Source organism: Psammomys obesus, unplaced genomic scaffold (assembly GCF_907164565.1).
Source record: "Psammomys obesus unplaced genomic scaffold, mPsaObe1.curated_primary_1811, whole genome shotgun sequence".
NCBI lineage: Eukaryota > Metazoa > Chordata > Mammalia > Rodentia > Muridae > Psammomys > Psammomys obesus.
Window position 1 is genome coordinate 24,771,403 of NW_026595981.1, and position 12,950 is coordinate 24,784,352.

General features: G+C 48.5%; 2 protein-coding genes across 4 annotated transcripts in view; both read right to left on the reverse strand.

Moving 5' to 3' along the window:
• Positions 1-9: 9 nt before the first annotated feature.
• On the reverse strand, positions 10-5,788 carry Psmc3ip (PSMC3 interacting protein). Of its 3 annotated transcripts, XM_055620001.1 has the most exons (8): positions 4,426-5,788; positions 4,242-4,342; positions 4,013-4,102; positions 1,543-1,654; positions 652-797; positions 522-575; positions 322-381; positions 10-247 (listed from the first exon to the last, which is right to left on the reverse strand). In XM_055620001.1, the coding sequence occupies exons 1-8, from the start codon at positions 4,457-4,459 to the stop codon at positions 191-193; spliced, it is 654 nt and encodes a 217-aa protein (XP_055475976.1). In that variant the 5' UTR covers positions 4,460-5,788; the 3' UTR covers positions 10-190. The 3 variants fall into 3 exon arrangements, with proteins under 3 accessions (XP_055475976.1, XP_055475974.1, XP_055475977.1); XM_055619999.1 differs by having other exon boundaries at positions 10-381; XM_055620002.1 differs by lacking the exons at positions 10-247; positions 322-381; positions 522-575 and having other exon boundaries at positions 674-797; positions 1,296-1,654.
• Positions 5,789-5,862: 74 nt separating this feature from the next.
• Retreg3 (reticulophagy regulator family member 3) overlaps positions 5,863-12,950 on the reverse strand; it is a 24,332-nt gene continuing 17,244 nt past the window's right edge. Inside the window, exons 5-9 of the mRNA XM_055619996.1 lie at positions 12,139-12,223; positions 10,454-10,591; positions 9,017-9,099; positions 8,370-8,502; positions 5,863-7,960 (exon numbers count right to left, since the gene is read on the reverse strand). Of these exons, the coding sequence (XP_055475971.1) occupies positions 7,506-7,960; positions 8,370-8,502; positions 9,017-9,099; positions 10,454-10,591; positions 12,139-12,223 (894 nt within the window). The 3' untranslated portion in view covers positions 5,863-7,505. The remainder of the gene's footprint in view (positions 7,961-8,369; positions 8,503-9,016; positions 9,100-10,453; positions 10,592-12,138; positions 12,224-12,950) is intronic.

Sequence of the window (12,950 nt, forward strand, 5' to 3'; positions counted from 1 at the left end):
AGTCCTTGTTGAGGCCTCTGAATATGGACAACAAATGGACGTGACCATCCCTTTCTGACTACCAGCCCTGAGTCCCTATACCTAATATTATGCTTCTGTGCTTCTCCCCACTGCCAAAGGTGGAGAAAATCAATAACAATAAGCCCACCTAAACAAGGTGGCCAGCCAGGACATCTGTTCCTAGTCTCCATCAGGGGTCTGGGAGCGTAACATTATGATCTTCATCTGTCTCTATCCCAACTTCCTCCTGTGGGGCAAGGAAAGAAATAAAGGAGTCCTCTGGGCAGAGATCCCAGGGGAGCAAGAGGGAGAATCACTTACGAAGAACTGCTTCTTGCTCTTGGGGTATCCTTCAAGGATTGCATCACACAGCTCTGTGGTCTGACGAGAAACAAAGCCCCTTCTCAGGTGGGCAGTAGCAGTGGGAGGCCCCGCCTGCCGCATCATTTTGCATAGAAACTTCCCTGGTGTTTGTCACTTCCCACGGCGCTTCCAGAGCCACCCTTGGAATTCCCACTCACCATTCTCTTCCGCTTCCTCCACTCTTTGCAATACTTCTGCCTGTCTCTGTACACCTGAAAGGAAGAAACATAACTGTCAGAGCTCCTACGGTTGCTTCACCTCAGACCTGCACAACAGCCTCCAGCCCACCTTCTCTTTCTCTTCTGGAGTGACATGGTTGGTAGCTGCTTTGATGTTCTTCAGCCTCTCCGTGTAGCGAGCACATTCCTCTTTTAACTCCTGGATCTCTCTCTGCATCTCAGGAGTGGTCAGTGCACTTGTTAATTCCTTCAGCTCTGAAACCACATGCCCCCAGAGTTACTTGTTGAGTAAATACGGCAATCTGTCTTACCCAGCAGTGGTTCCCAGAGGTAGGAGGTCAACCTCCGTCTTGCTGTAGGATCTCTCCAGAATAGGAGTCCACATTCTAGAAACGCTCAATTAAAAAAAAAAAAAAAGGGCTTACAGCATAGTCAGTTTGTTTTTCTATTTTTCTTCCTTATCCATCTAAAAGCAACAATGGCGTATAAAGTTGAGCAGACTGTTGTATAGGTAATTAAAGCAGAAATAGGGCTGCAGGGCCAGCTCAGTGGTTAAGAGCATTGGCTGCTCTTCCTGAGGACCCAGGTTCAATTCCCAGCACTCACGTGGCAGCTCACAACTGCCTGTAACTCCAGCTCCAGGGTATCTGACACCATCACACACACATACAAGCAGACAGAACACCAGTGTACATAAAATAAAAGTAAATAAATCATTAAAAAAAAAAAAAAGCTGGGCACGGTGGCACACACCTGAAACCCCAGCAGTTGGGGAGGCAGATCTCTGTGAGTCCAGCACAGCCCAGGCTACACAGGGCAATCCTGTCTTGTAAAACAAAACAACAAAAAAGATGTGGAAACAAGACGCACAGTGTGCTCATACAGTGGCAGGGAAAGCAAGTGGCCTTTCTTGCGCTTTTGTACACACGAGCCGTAGCGAGCCCCGCACAGCGTTGTGACCTCCAAACCATGGCACCTTGGAAGGAATGCCCAGCCTTACCAGCCTCCATGTGACGACAGCTTTGCTGTAAGCTCTGCACCTTAGCGGTGAGGGCCACAATGTTGTCATCCAGGCTGTGGAGGTCACCATCATTCACGGTCTCAAACTGGTCCTGCCAGTCAAGACAGAAAATACAAGTGAGTTCATGTGAGGCACAAAGACAGAAATACACATCTGGGGAGGTGGCATTCAAATATGGAAGAACCAGGTACATCCTGAAACCCTATAGTTAGAAATAATGCTGCGGGGCTGAAGACATGGCTCAGCAGTTAAGAGCACTATCTGTTCTTCCAGAGGTCGTGAGTTTGATCCCCAGCAACTACATGGTGGCTCCCAACCATCTATACTGGGATCTGATGCCCTCTTCTGGCGTATAGGTGTACATGCAGACAGAACACTCACTTGTAAATTAAATGTGGGGGGGGGGGGTCGCTTCCATGGCAAGATGGTGGCCGGCTGCCTTCACCAAGCTGCTGCGGCCAGGACCATGGTGAAGCCTATTTTCAGTCCTGACCTTAACCAGGCCAAACAAAGGGTGCGCAAGCCATACAGCGCTTGGTATTGGGAGGTGCCAAACACCGTGCACTCATTCCAGCTGGATGTCCCTGTGAGGCAGGGACATGAAGGATGCCCATGTGGCAGACCCTTCTGGTCATTAAGGGAAAGATGGAGCTCCAGGAAACCATTAAAATATGGAGGCAGCAGACACACATTATGTGGTTCTTCCAAGGCCAAAGGATTTCCTGTCCAAGTTCTATATTGGCCATGACCCCATGAGGTCACCTGATGGGAAGGTGCATGTTAATATTTATTTTAGAGCACAAATAAACCCATTATTTGATGGTGGCTTTCTGATAAAATTACACTGGTAAACCTTTAAAAAAAAAAAAAAAAAAAAAAAAAGGCTGGGACTAGTGGTGCAGGCCTGTAATGCTAGCAACCTGGAAGGCTGAGGCAGGAGGATTACAAATTCAAGTTGAGGAAACTTTAATAGATGGCTGTGAGCATAGCTCAGTGGCAGAACACTCATGTAATGTTCAGCAGGCACAGGGTTCCCCTAACCCTGCCTCCGAAATACCTATTCCCCACAAAAAACTGATACAAGTTGAAATGCAATGCCTGTCCTCGGGAAGTTTCCAGACTGTCAAAAACAGTAAGACAGAAGGATGGGCGTGGTGGTCATGCCTTTAATCCCAGGACTTGGGAGACACAGGTAGGTGATCTCCCTAAACTGGAAGCCAGCCTGTACTATAGAGTGAGTTCCAGGACAACCAAGGCTATGTAGTGAGCCACGTCTCAAAACAAAACCGTGAGAAATATATTTCCACTTAGTGACAAAACCAACTCATCATCTAAAGGAATGAAGCAACATTCTTTCTGGAGTGGAGAAACAGCTTCCAGTTGAATAGGCTTGGTGGGAAGGAACTCCTTCCTTGAGAAGTACTGCTAGAAAAGGGCCACTGGGGATCAACTAGAGCCTCGTCCACTGATGCTGGGAAGGAGCTTAAAGAGAATGGCATACACAGAGCAAGTACACTTAGGCAAGGTGAATCTGAGGGATGGGAGCCACTAGCCTAACCCTGCATATAAAACAAAAATTTGCAGTCATGTCCGTCCATCTTCATCATCTATGGCTGTTTTTGTTTCACAGTGGCAGAGCTCAATAGCGAGACCAAATGCCTCAGAAGGTCTAAAGGTACTGTGAAGCCCCTCAGCCATCTTACCTGCCTCAGATTTGCATTGAGATTCTGCCTACAATATCCAAGATGAGATCTGTTAGTACACTCGGTAAATATGGGGGCCTGATACAGAGGCATGACAACACGTCAGGTTCAGGTTCGACAACAAAAATTAAGCCAGCTTGGTAACACACTTGCAAACCCAGCACTCAGGAGGCTGAAGCAGGACAGCAAGTTTGAGGCCAAGCCTGGGCTACACAGTGAAACCCAATCTCAATCCTTTGCCCTTCAACAAAAAGGGATGGGTGGGGGTAATCATAATATTAATTGATAAACAACCATACACGGCAGGTGTGTGCGATGTAAAAATAAACCAAGAATTACATTCTAGTCTCTGTTTTGAGGAAGGGTGGTTCATGCCAGAAAGCCAGTTAGAGGCAGAAGGTACGCATTCTACATATTGATACTTCAAATTTGGGAGGAGAGAAGACTTCCCGAGAAGAGCCTGGGTGGGAGGATACAAATTTGATGTGTTTGGGGTAGTGGGCAGAGGAAGAAGAAAAATCATTTCGCAAAGGGTGGGGCTGGATGAAATGACAGTAGAAGAAATGAGGCCTGGGAGTAACGAGCCAGGGTCTTCTGTGGTTCATACCTCAACTGAAGTCTGACCACAGGCAGCGTACACCTGGTTAGGTTAATTTTGGGAGGTGCCTCAGCGCGCCTAATTAATGCTGGGAGTCGATTCACTCAGACAGGCTCTCAGGTGGGCGTTATTCTGCGCGGGTTCTCACCTGATCGGCAAAATAAATCTTCTGTTTGCCGTACGTCTTCTCTTTGATCTTGCCTTGCTGGGCCAGCTGATCCAGTGCCTTCACCACCGCCTGGCAGAGGGAAGGGTGGAGCAATGAGGGAGAGCCCGGGCAGGGGAGACTTCTGCTAGTGACAGGGAAAACGAGACCCAAGCCTGACCAGGGCTCCGGCGGGAGGGATTCCCCCTCTCCCCGCCAGGTGGGTTCTCACCGCCTTGCCCAGTCCATGTTCCTTCTGCAGGTTCCCGAACACGTCCTGGGCACTGTAAGGCCGGTTTTGTTCCTGCAGGTACCTCAGGACGATCCCTGGGGCTGCGAGAAACGAGGCGGGAGATGGGGTCACCTCCGACTCCCTCTCCTGCTCCCCTCCCGGGCCCGGCGGACGCCGCCGTTACCTCCTGCCGCAGCCTCGGCCCGGCTTTTACTCATGGCCTTTCCCGCCACCAAACTCGAGACAGCCCGGCCGGTTGGTTGCTCCGGGATACGCCTCCTTCCGGTGACGGTCACAACGTTGATTGGCTGCAGGAGAAGCCTCCCGGAAAAGCCCCCGGATCTTCCGGGACCCCGTAACGCCAGTAGTCGGGGTCTGGGACTCGCAGCCCTGGCCTTTGCGACCAGGTCAGCAGCCGCCGCTCGGGCCCTGGCTGGAAGGGGGAGCAGCCCCTTCCACTTTGGGCCTCGAGACCCAATTCAGTCGTGCTTGAGCACTCGTGACCTCGAGCTGGGCCCAGGTGGTGTGGAACGGCAAGAAACTCCAGGCGTCACCTCCCGCGCCGCTCGAGGTTGCACAGAGCCAGTCACCCACGGGAGTGCGCCTAGTTTCCTCACGTGTCATGTAGGGCCTGTGGGCACTTGTCAAGAGGTTGGCTGTGAACGCGAGCGCACGAACTCCCTTTTCCGTGAGTCGCAGGGAGGGGGCGCTCGACACCTGCTGTGGCTTGAACGCCCAGGAAAGACTGTAGGGAGCGTGAACTCCTCAAGCCACAGTTTGACATCTCCAGTTAGCTCAGGCAGCACCTGGCAGGTGCTTTCCAATCCTGACCACAGTGGCCAGGCCGGTGGAGCCTGAAATAAATGTTTCTAGTTTCTGAGGTCTGCTGATGGCCAGAGAGCAGCTGTCCTGGCAGCTCAAGAGTCCCATGGAGGGGCACAGTATCAATTTTTCAAGCCTTCTGTTACTCAAAACTCCATTAAGCTCTTCTTCAGAGCATGTATTCGTCTCCACTTGTTTAAGGGGCAACCTAAGAATTAAAAATGAGCCGGGCACGATGCATACACCTGTAATCCCAGCACTTGGGGAGGCAGGGGCAGGTGGATCTCTGTGACTTTGACGCCAGTCTGGTCTACAAATCGAGTCCAGGATAGCCAAGGCTATACAGAGAAACCCTGTCGAAAAAACAAAACAACTAGGCTGGTGAGAGAAGTCAGCAGTGACGGACACTTGCTTTTTCTTTGTAGAGGGTAGAGGGTCCTCGTTTGGTTCCTAGCACCCACAATGCTAACAATTCTAAGTCCAATTCCAGATCTGACTTCCTTTTCCACAGGCACCAGGCAAGGACAAGGTGCATGAAGGCACATGCAGGCAAAACACTGATCTAAGAAAATAAATCTCAAAAAAAAGATGGGACAAATGCCAGCGATGGTGTTAGTTGTATTTATGTCTTCTTGGTTGTAGCAGGGGAAGCGGCCTCAGGAGGGAAAAATGGGAAAGGGGCAGGTAGGCCCTGACACCTCCCTGTGCTCCTCTACTGAGGCTGTCACCACCCCAACTTGGCTTTAGCAGACTAATGAGAGAAGACCTATGGAGGTGTACACCATGCAACAGCAGCCTCTTGGAGATTGTTCTCATACAAGATTTATTCCCCAGCACCCACCCCCAGTTCACAGTGGAGGATTTGGGAGATTCAGAGCAGGATCCCACGGGTACAAAAAAGACCTTCTGGATTTTGCTCTCCTTCCCTCCCTCTTCCTCTTGCCAACTCCCAAAGCATGAAGCTACACACTCATGCAAACACGCAAAATCCCACTCCTTTCCTTCACCTCCCCCCCTTTTTTTCCCCCACATCAGAGCTCTCCTGTAAGACATCTGGCTCTAAGGAAAGATGCCTGAAGTATTTGAGAACTCTAAAGTGGGGAGATGCCATTACCCCTAACTTTCACACTTAATGACTATGAAAGAGGCACCTAGCCATTCCCCTTCTCACTGTGAAGTAGTTTCACTTCCTGGCCTCTGTACCTTGTCCATCAACCAAGAGCAAACGTGTTAGCACAACCCCCAACCTGCAGCACATGAAAATGGGCTCTGTCCAACATCAGTCACCCAAATACAGGGTGCTGGGGGAGTGGTCCCTGAGGATCAGCAAAGGGTTAATGCAAGAAGGAAAAAGGATACAAGAATTTGGCTTGCGCTCTGATTTGGGAGACAGAGAGGCAGTAGCTGGCACAGGGTTAGAACCAATGATCATTCGGGGGGTTTTGTTTCACATGATTTGACTAGGGACTCCAGAACATGTGCCCTTCAGAAGGGTCTCCGCTGATTACCAACACATCCTTACTAACTGGCTCATCCTAAAGGAGTCAGGAAGCAGTATGGTAAGAAAAGCTGGTGCAAGAGGATCTGGCGGCTCCTGGGATGAACACCACAGCCATCTGTAAAGTGCTATTTTGCTATCTCCCGAGAAATTATTGCTTCTCCAGAGGAGGAGCAGGGAAAGGAACAGGAACATAAAAATGGGTATGATATTGCTTTGCTCACTGCTCAGACTGATGGTCAAATGGAGCCAGGGGTTAACAGCACCAAAGACAACCACACAGCTCCAGAAGATTACATGAGACCTCAAGATAGGCACTCACCAGCCCTACCAGCCAACTGATCCCTATAGCTCAAGGTGATATAGAAGAGGCTCAGGCCCACATAATGTTCACATTTCTTAAATTCTAAAAGAACTCTGGAGCATTCAGGATCAGCCATCAAGAAATAAGATGGGTTCACGGACAGGAAGTGGGCCTTGTTCTGCAGAACTAAAGGACAAACTTGCTTTGAGAACACAAATCATGGTAAAAGACAAAGATGACAATTCTTGCAGCTGCTGCCTGACTTCTGTGGCTCCAGTGAGGTGAAGATATGGGCTCTTGTATCAATAAGGGCCCCTGAGCACCCAGACCTAAAAGCAAACAGCACTACCTCCTCAGACGGGATTCACTATCCCTCCTTTGTTGCCCGCAGTACCATCCTGATGGGGAGAAGCCTCCCTTGGGGGAGCATGTTCTCACTTCAGAGACGTATGCACAGAAATGGCATCTAGCTGGCAATGGGGTAATGAGGATGTTCTCTCAGGAGGCCTCTGCCTCAGCCAGGCCACCCAGAACACAGATAAAATTCAGGGGACAAGACTGGGTTCTTCCCTTGCCCCGTCACAGTAAGTGGGGTAGGGAGAAAAAAACATCACAGTGACCCCCTCAAAGGAGTCTCTCCTCAGTGGCTCCTGGAACTGGCAGGGTCTAGCTGATTCAGCTCTGATTGGTCCAGAAGTTCAAAATCATCTCCCTCAGCATCAGTGTCCAGGTCTGAGCTAGGGGCCCGGAGGAAGCCTCTTGCTCTTCGGGGAGGTGGGCCAGAACGGTCTGTCTGGGAGGCCCCTGACAAGGCCAATTGGATCATACCCTGGGAGACCAAGCTAGCAAAGTTGCTGGTAAGGTTAGATCCTCCAGGAAGGGAACCAAGCAGGAGCTCTGGCAGTGCAGCCTCATCCTGGCTGGCAGGCAGGACCTGGGTATCCCCAGGCCCCGGTGGGGAGCGGTACATCAAGCTGGGCATTCCAATACTGGTGTCGTCCTCATCATCCAGGCCAGCAGGATCCACATTAATGGAAGGGAAGTCTGGAAGGTCTCTGGCAAATGATTCCTCTGGATCACTGTGACCATCTAGGTCTGAGAGAACATAGGCATGTGAAACACAGTAGCTATCTAGCCCATGTGTACCAGACCCACAGAAAGTCAACTGCTACATAATCAGGTTTTCCCCACCCTGTACTTCTTAAGGTGATGCAAAACTTGTGGGACTGGTTAGCTTTTTGTCCGCTGAGATGTCCGTGACTGTTAATGGCCAGAGAACTGACCGTCTTCCTCTCCTGTGTCCATGAGGCCAGAGGCAAAGACTAATAAGGGACTGGGGGCTTCAAGAGAAGCAGCAGTACAGCTGTGCCATCTCACATCCTGGGATGACTCTGCTACCTGAGGCACAGCTCAGGAGAGAAGGGGCCAACAGGAAGGCCCCTGTCCAAGGAAGCTATGATGCAAAGGTCTTGACTTACTATCAGCTCTAGTCAAAGGTTCTCACCTTCAGAGCCTTCTGTTAGAGGTGTTTGGCCTCTTGACAGGTTAAATGTGCCATTGTCTGTACAGGAGACCTCAGCATCAGAGTGCTCCGAATCTGTGATAGCCAATTCCCTGGCAACAGTAGAATCATCCAGCTTAGAAAAAGAAAACAAGTCTCAGAATATGCCGTCTGCTTTACTAATGCAAGCCCTAGAAGATACCCAGGCCCACAAATGAAACCAAGGATAACTGGGAACAGCACCCACAATCTTGACACCTGTCAGGCGGTTTCCCTAAAGGGAACACTTTCTCATCAAATTCTTGGACTCGGGCACTCTTGGGTAACCAGAAAAACACTTTTTTTTTTTTTTTGGAAAATATACTTATTAACCAAACCTCTATGTGGGCTGGTTGCTACAAAAATTTACGTCAGCTCAAGGTTTTTCCAAGATAGGAGAGTAAAAGGAAACCTAAGTGAGCATGCTGTTCACCAGGCTCAAATGAGCTCTAGGACCCCACACAACACCAGCTTCTCTCCTCAGCTCCGTATTAAGAGTAAGGGGAATCTAGGATCTCTCAGGGCCCATGAAGGGCTTGAAACCTGGTTACTAGTTCAATGTGAGCTGCCAGACAAAGGGGCCAGTGGAACAGCTTCTACACACAAGATACCTGAGGACAGAAGGCAGCAAGCTCCTCCTCACTGTCACTGCGGTCATCCATGGCACGTTCTGGGTGTAGAGCTCTGCGGCGCACTATGTGAAAAGATCAGAAGGCACTGATGCCTTCGAGGGAAAACTCTCCCTTTGGAGTCCAAAAGAATGTATCACAACACAAGAAGAGGCCTTCCAAATATGACCCTAAATCTCCACAGTGATGTCTAAACGTGGGGATACTGAGAAAGCAGTTAACACTCGAGACTCCATCTCTCCTTCAGTACACCTCCTTCCGCTAACCCTAAACATCTCTAAAGACTCCAGCTAAATGATCAATTAGCAAGTTACCCAGCAACTCTGAGGATCTCCTAAGGGTAAATACAAAGCAAAGTGGCACATCTGGAAAGTCATGGGAAGGAGGGAGGAGGAGGAGGGAGGGGCTCACCTTGGTTAAATGAGGATTTAAGAACTGTTATTTTTCAAGTAGCTGGCCCAGATGATGCTGGGCCTGGTGACCACATATGGGATTCTTTGAAGGCCAGGGCTTAATGAAACACCCAAACAATAAGACCAAAGAAGGGGTCAGGTTTGCAATCCCCTCTTTGTGTCAGGTAGTGCTCGGGCTGACAGTACACTCTGGCATCTACGGTGGCTACTCCCAATCCCTTTGGAAGTCAGTTTTCACTAACGGGAACAGGCTGGCTTAGAAGTGCAGAGAACCTATACTAACATTTACTAGTTCAAAACCATTCGAATCTCATAGCTGATGCAAAGATTATTGAAAACAGTGTAAAAGAAGTCGTCAGCACAGAGCTCGGACACTCGGAAAGTGTCTCAGATAGCAGGTGGTAGTATGGACATCTTCTGTGTCTTCTACTCAACTTGGGAGCTTTCTCAAATTGGTTTAAAATGGGAGCTTAAAGCCTAGGTGAGAAAGCCCGCGTTTCTCAGAAATAAGAACACCGCCTTTCTTAGCGCCTTGCACTCCTACCAACCATGCTCACTCTTACGAGCCAGGTGTGGTGGCACAAGTCTCTAATCCCAACACTCTGGGAGGCAAAGGCAGGCAGATCACTGTGAGTTCCAGGCCATCCTGGTCTACAAAATAAGTCCAGGATTACACAGAGAAACCCTGTCTCAAAAAAACTAAAAATTTTACAAACAAACAAAATAAATAATTTTATGTATTTATTGTTTCTATCTATATATGAAAAGGTGTGCCGGTGGAAGTCAGAGCACAACTAACATGCATGCGTGTGGGAGTTTTCTCCTTCCATTATGAGAGCTCTAGGGATTAAACTCAGGTCATCAGGCTTGGTGGCAAGTACCTCTACCTGCTGAGCTATTTCATGGGCCCTATTTCTCGCATTTAAAAAGAATTATCCAGTATGGGAGACCTAGCTTCTCCTCTTTCCCCAGCTGTCAGGAAGAAGAAAGGCCCCATGACACTTACATTGTCTTTCTCTCTGCTTGGACATCATGTAGCCACGGACACTAAAGTCCAGCCGCTGCAGAGCTGGCTTCAGTCGCACATAGGCTCGATCCCACAGTTGGTGATACACAGCAAGAGGCCACATCATAACAGTGACAACTGAGAAGAGTGGAAACAGTATGAAAATGGAGACTGCACAAAGCAAGCCCACCTGCCCCTCTGCTATTGTGTCCTTAGGACTCAGTGCAGAGAAAGTCAACTTAATTCTGCTGGTCACCTCCACTAGTGATCCTTATCACATACAGTGTGAGAACAGGGACAGAACCAGGCAATGTGGACATATAAAGTAAAATGGTGACAATGAGTCATGTGACACTGAGATCAAATTATGTATATAAAATAGTAACCTGGATGCCCAGAGTGGTGGCACATGCCTTTAATTCCAGCACTCGGGAGGCGCAGGCAGGTAGATCTCCTGTGAGTTTAGGCCAAACTAGTCTACATAATGAGTTCCAGGACAGCCAAGACTACACAGAGAAACTCTGCCCCCCCCGCAAAAAACAAAACAAAACAAAAAATACATAAACAAATACAATTGTAATAAACCTGGAATTAATTTCTTCCAGCTTCACCAGTACATATCAATAAAAAGGAACTACATTTATAGACATGTACCTCAGAGGAGGGAAAAGTCCTCCAGAGCAAGAATCGGGACGGGGAGCCTCGCTCACTCAGAACTGTCTGGAAAGCCCATCCATAAACAGACTGTCCCTCAGGGTGGACACCATATGCCTTAGTGGACACTCATCAATGTCAACACCTTGATAAGATGGACTAGGGATACACCAGGCACAGTGTTCCAAGCCTTTCATCCCAGCACTTGGGAGGCAGAGGCCGAGGCAAGCAGATCTCTATGAGTTTGAGGCCAGCCTGCTCTACAGAGCGAGTTCCAGGACAGCCAGACTGCATAAAGAAACCCTGTTTCTGAAAACAAACAAACAAACAAACAAACAAAAAGATGGGCTAGGGATGTATGTAAAACAAATATAAGTTGGGGCTGGAGAGATGGCTCATCGGTTAAGAGCACTGGCTACTCTTCCAGAGGTCCTGAGTTCAATTTCCAGCAACCACATGGTGGCTCACAACCACAAACAAACAAACAAATAAATAAATAAAGAATGAATGAATGAATGAGATCTGGTGTCCTCAGTTGGTATGCAGGCAGAACACTATATATGTAATAAATAAAATAAATCTTTAAAAATAAAAAAAACAAGTATGAGTTGTAAACACTTGAGTGCTATGCACGACAGCCTGCATCTCCAGGACTGCAAACTCCCCAAAAGGAAATGGAGTGCCACTTCCATGGGAAAAGACATTTAACAACACTAATCATGTCCCGAATATATGAAAAAGTCATCGTTGGGAAATGGGCCTCTTCCTAGACAGTGGTTCTCAACCTGTGAGGTGTGACTTTTTTGGGGGTCAAATGACTTCCATAGGAGCCACACATCAGGTATCTCCATTACAGTTGAGAACAGTAGCAAAATTACAGTTGTGACGCAGCAGCAACAACTGTGGTTGTGTATGTACTAAAGGCTGCAACACTAAGAGCAAGAGAGCCACGGCCCTAGACCCACGGCAGACTACAACAGGAAAAGCTATGAGCAACCTAAGCTCGTAGGGGGAAGTACATTCACACTTACGCATCAAGTAGGACAGCAGGAGCCCAGGGATGTAGCGGCCCAACATGGCCATAAAGGTCAGAACCCCACAGCTCAGCAAGCAGAACTGGGAGAAGCAAGAGGCAGTGTTAAGTTCTGCCACATGGCGAAGGACTGGGTGAGGACGGGGATAAATGGAGATGTGATTAAAGACTCTTTATGAGCTGAGTCAGGCACACACATGTCAGAGAGACAGCGATAGCTACTCTTGAGTCCAGTGGTGATTCTGCTTGGGCAGACAGTACAGTCCCTTCTACCCAAGCTGCTTTTACATGGCTAACCCCATACAGCTATACCTTTCATGCCAGGAAATTGGTTTGAATAAGTTTTAGGCAAAAATTCTCTGAAAGCACATACTGGTGGTGGGTTTTAAAGTAAAAGTAAGAAAACAAAAACATAAAACCCAACTTATCACATGTTTAATATGGCACAGAATGCACACAAGCAGGCTTTCCTTCTCTCCTTGAGACAAGAAAATGGCTGCTCTGTGGGGCTGGAGATGGAGCTCAGTTGTAGAACTTGCCTAGCATGCAGGAAGCCCTAGATTCAATCCCCAGCACAAAAACGAGGAGGAGAAAAAAAAGAGAAAGAAAGAAAGAGAGAGAAAGATATAGAGAAAGAGAGAAAGAAAGAAGAAGGAAGGAAGGAAGGAAGGAAGGAAGGAAGGAAGGAAGGAAGGAAGGAAGGAAGGAAAGAAGGAAAGGAAGGGAGGGAGGAAAGAAGGAAGGAAAGAAGTTAGGAAGGAAGGAAGGAAGGAAGGAAGGAAGGAAGGAAGGAAGGAAGGAAGGAAGGAA

Excerpts from the sequence above, each read along its gene's own strand:
- Psmc3ip (XM_055619999.1), bottom strand. The coding sequence starts at position 4,459 with ATGAGTAAAAGCCGGGCCGAGGCTGCGGCAGGAG. Across the intron at positions 1,655-4,012 it reads AGATTTATTTTGCCGATCAG|GACCAGTTTGAGACCGTGAA; the intron begins GTGAGAACCCGC and ends CTTGACTGGCAG. Across the intron at positions 382-521 it reads GGAGGAAGCGGAAGAGAATG|ACCACAGAGCTGTGTGATGC; the intron begins GTGAGTGGGAAT and ends GTTTCTCGTCAG.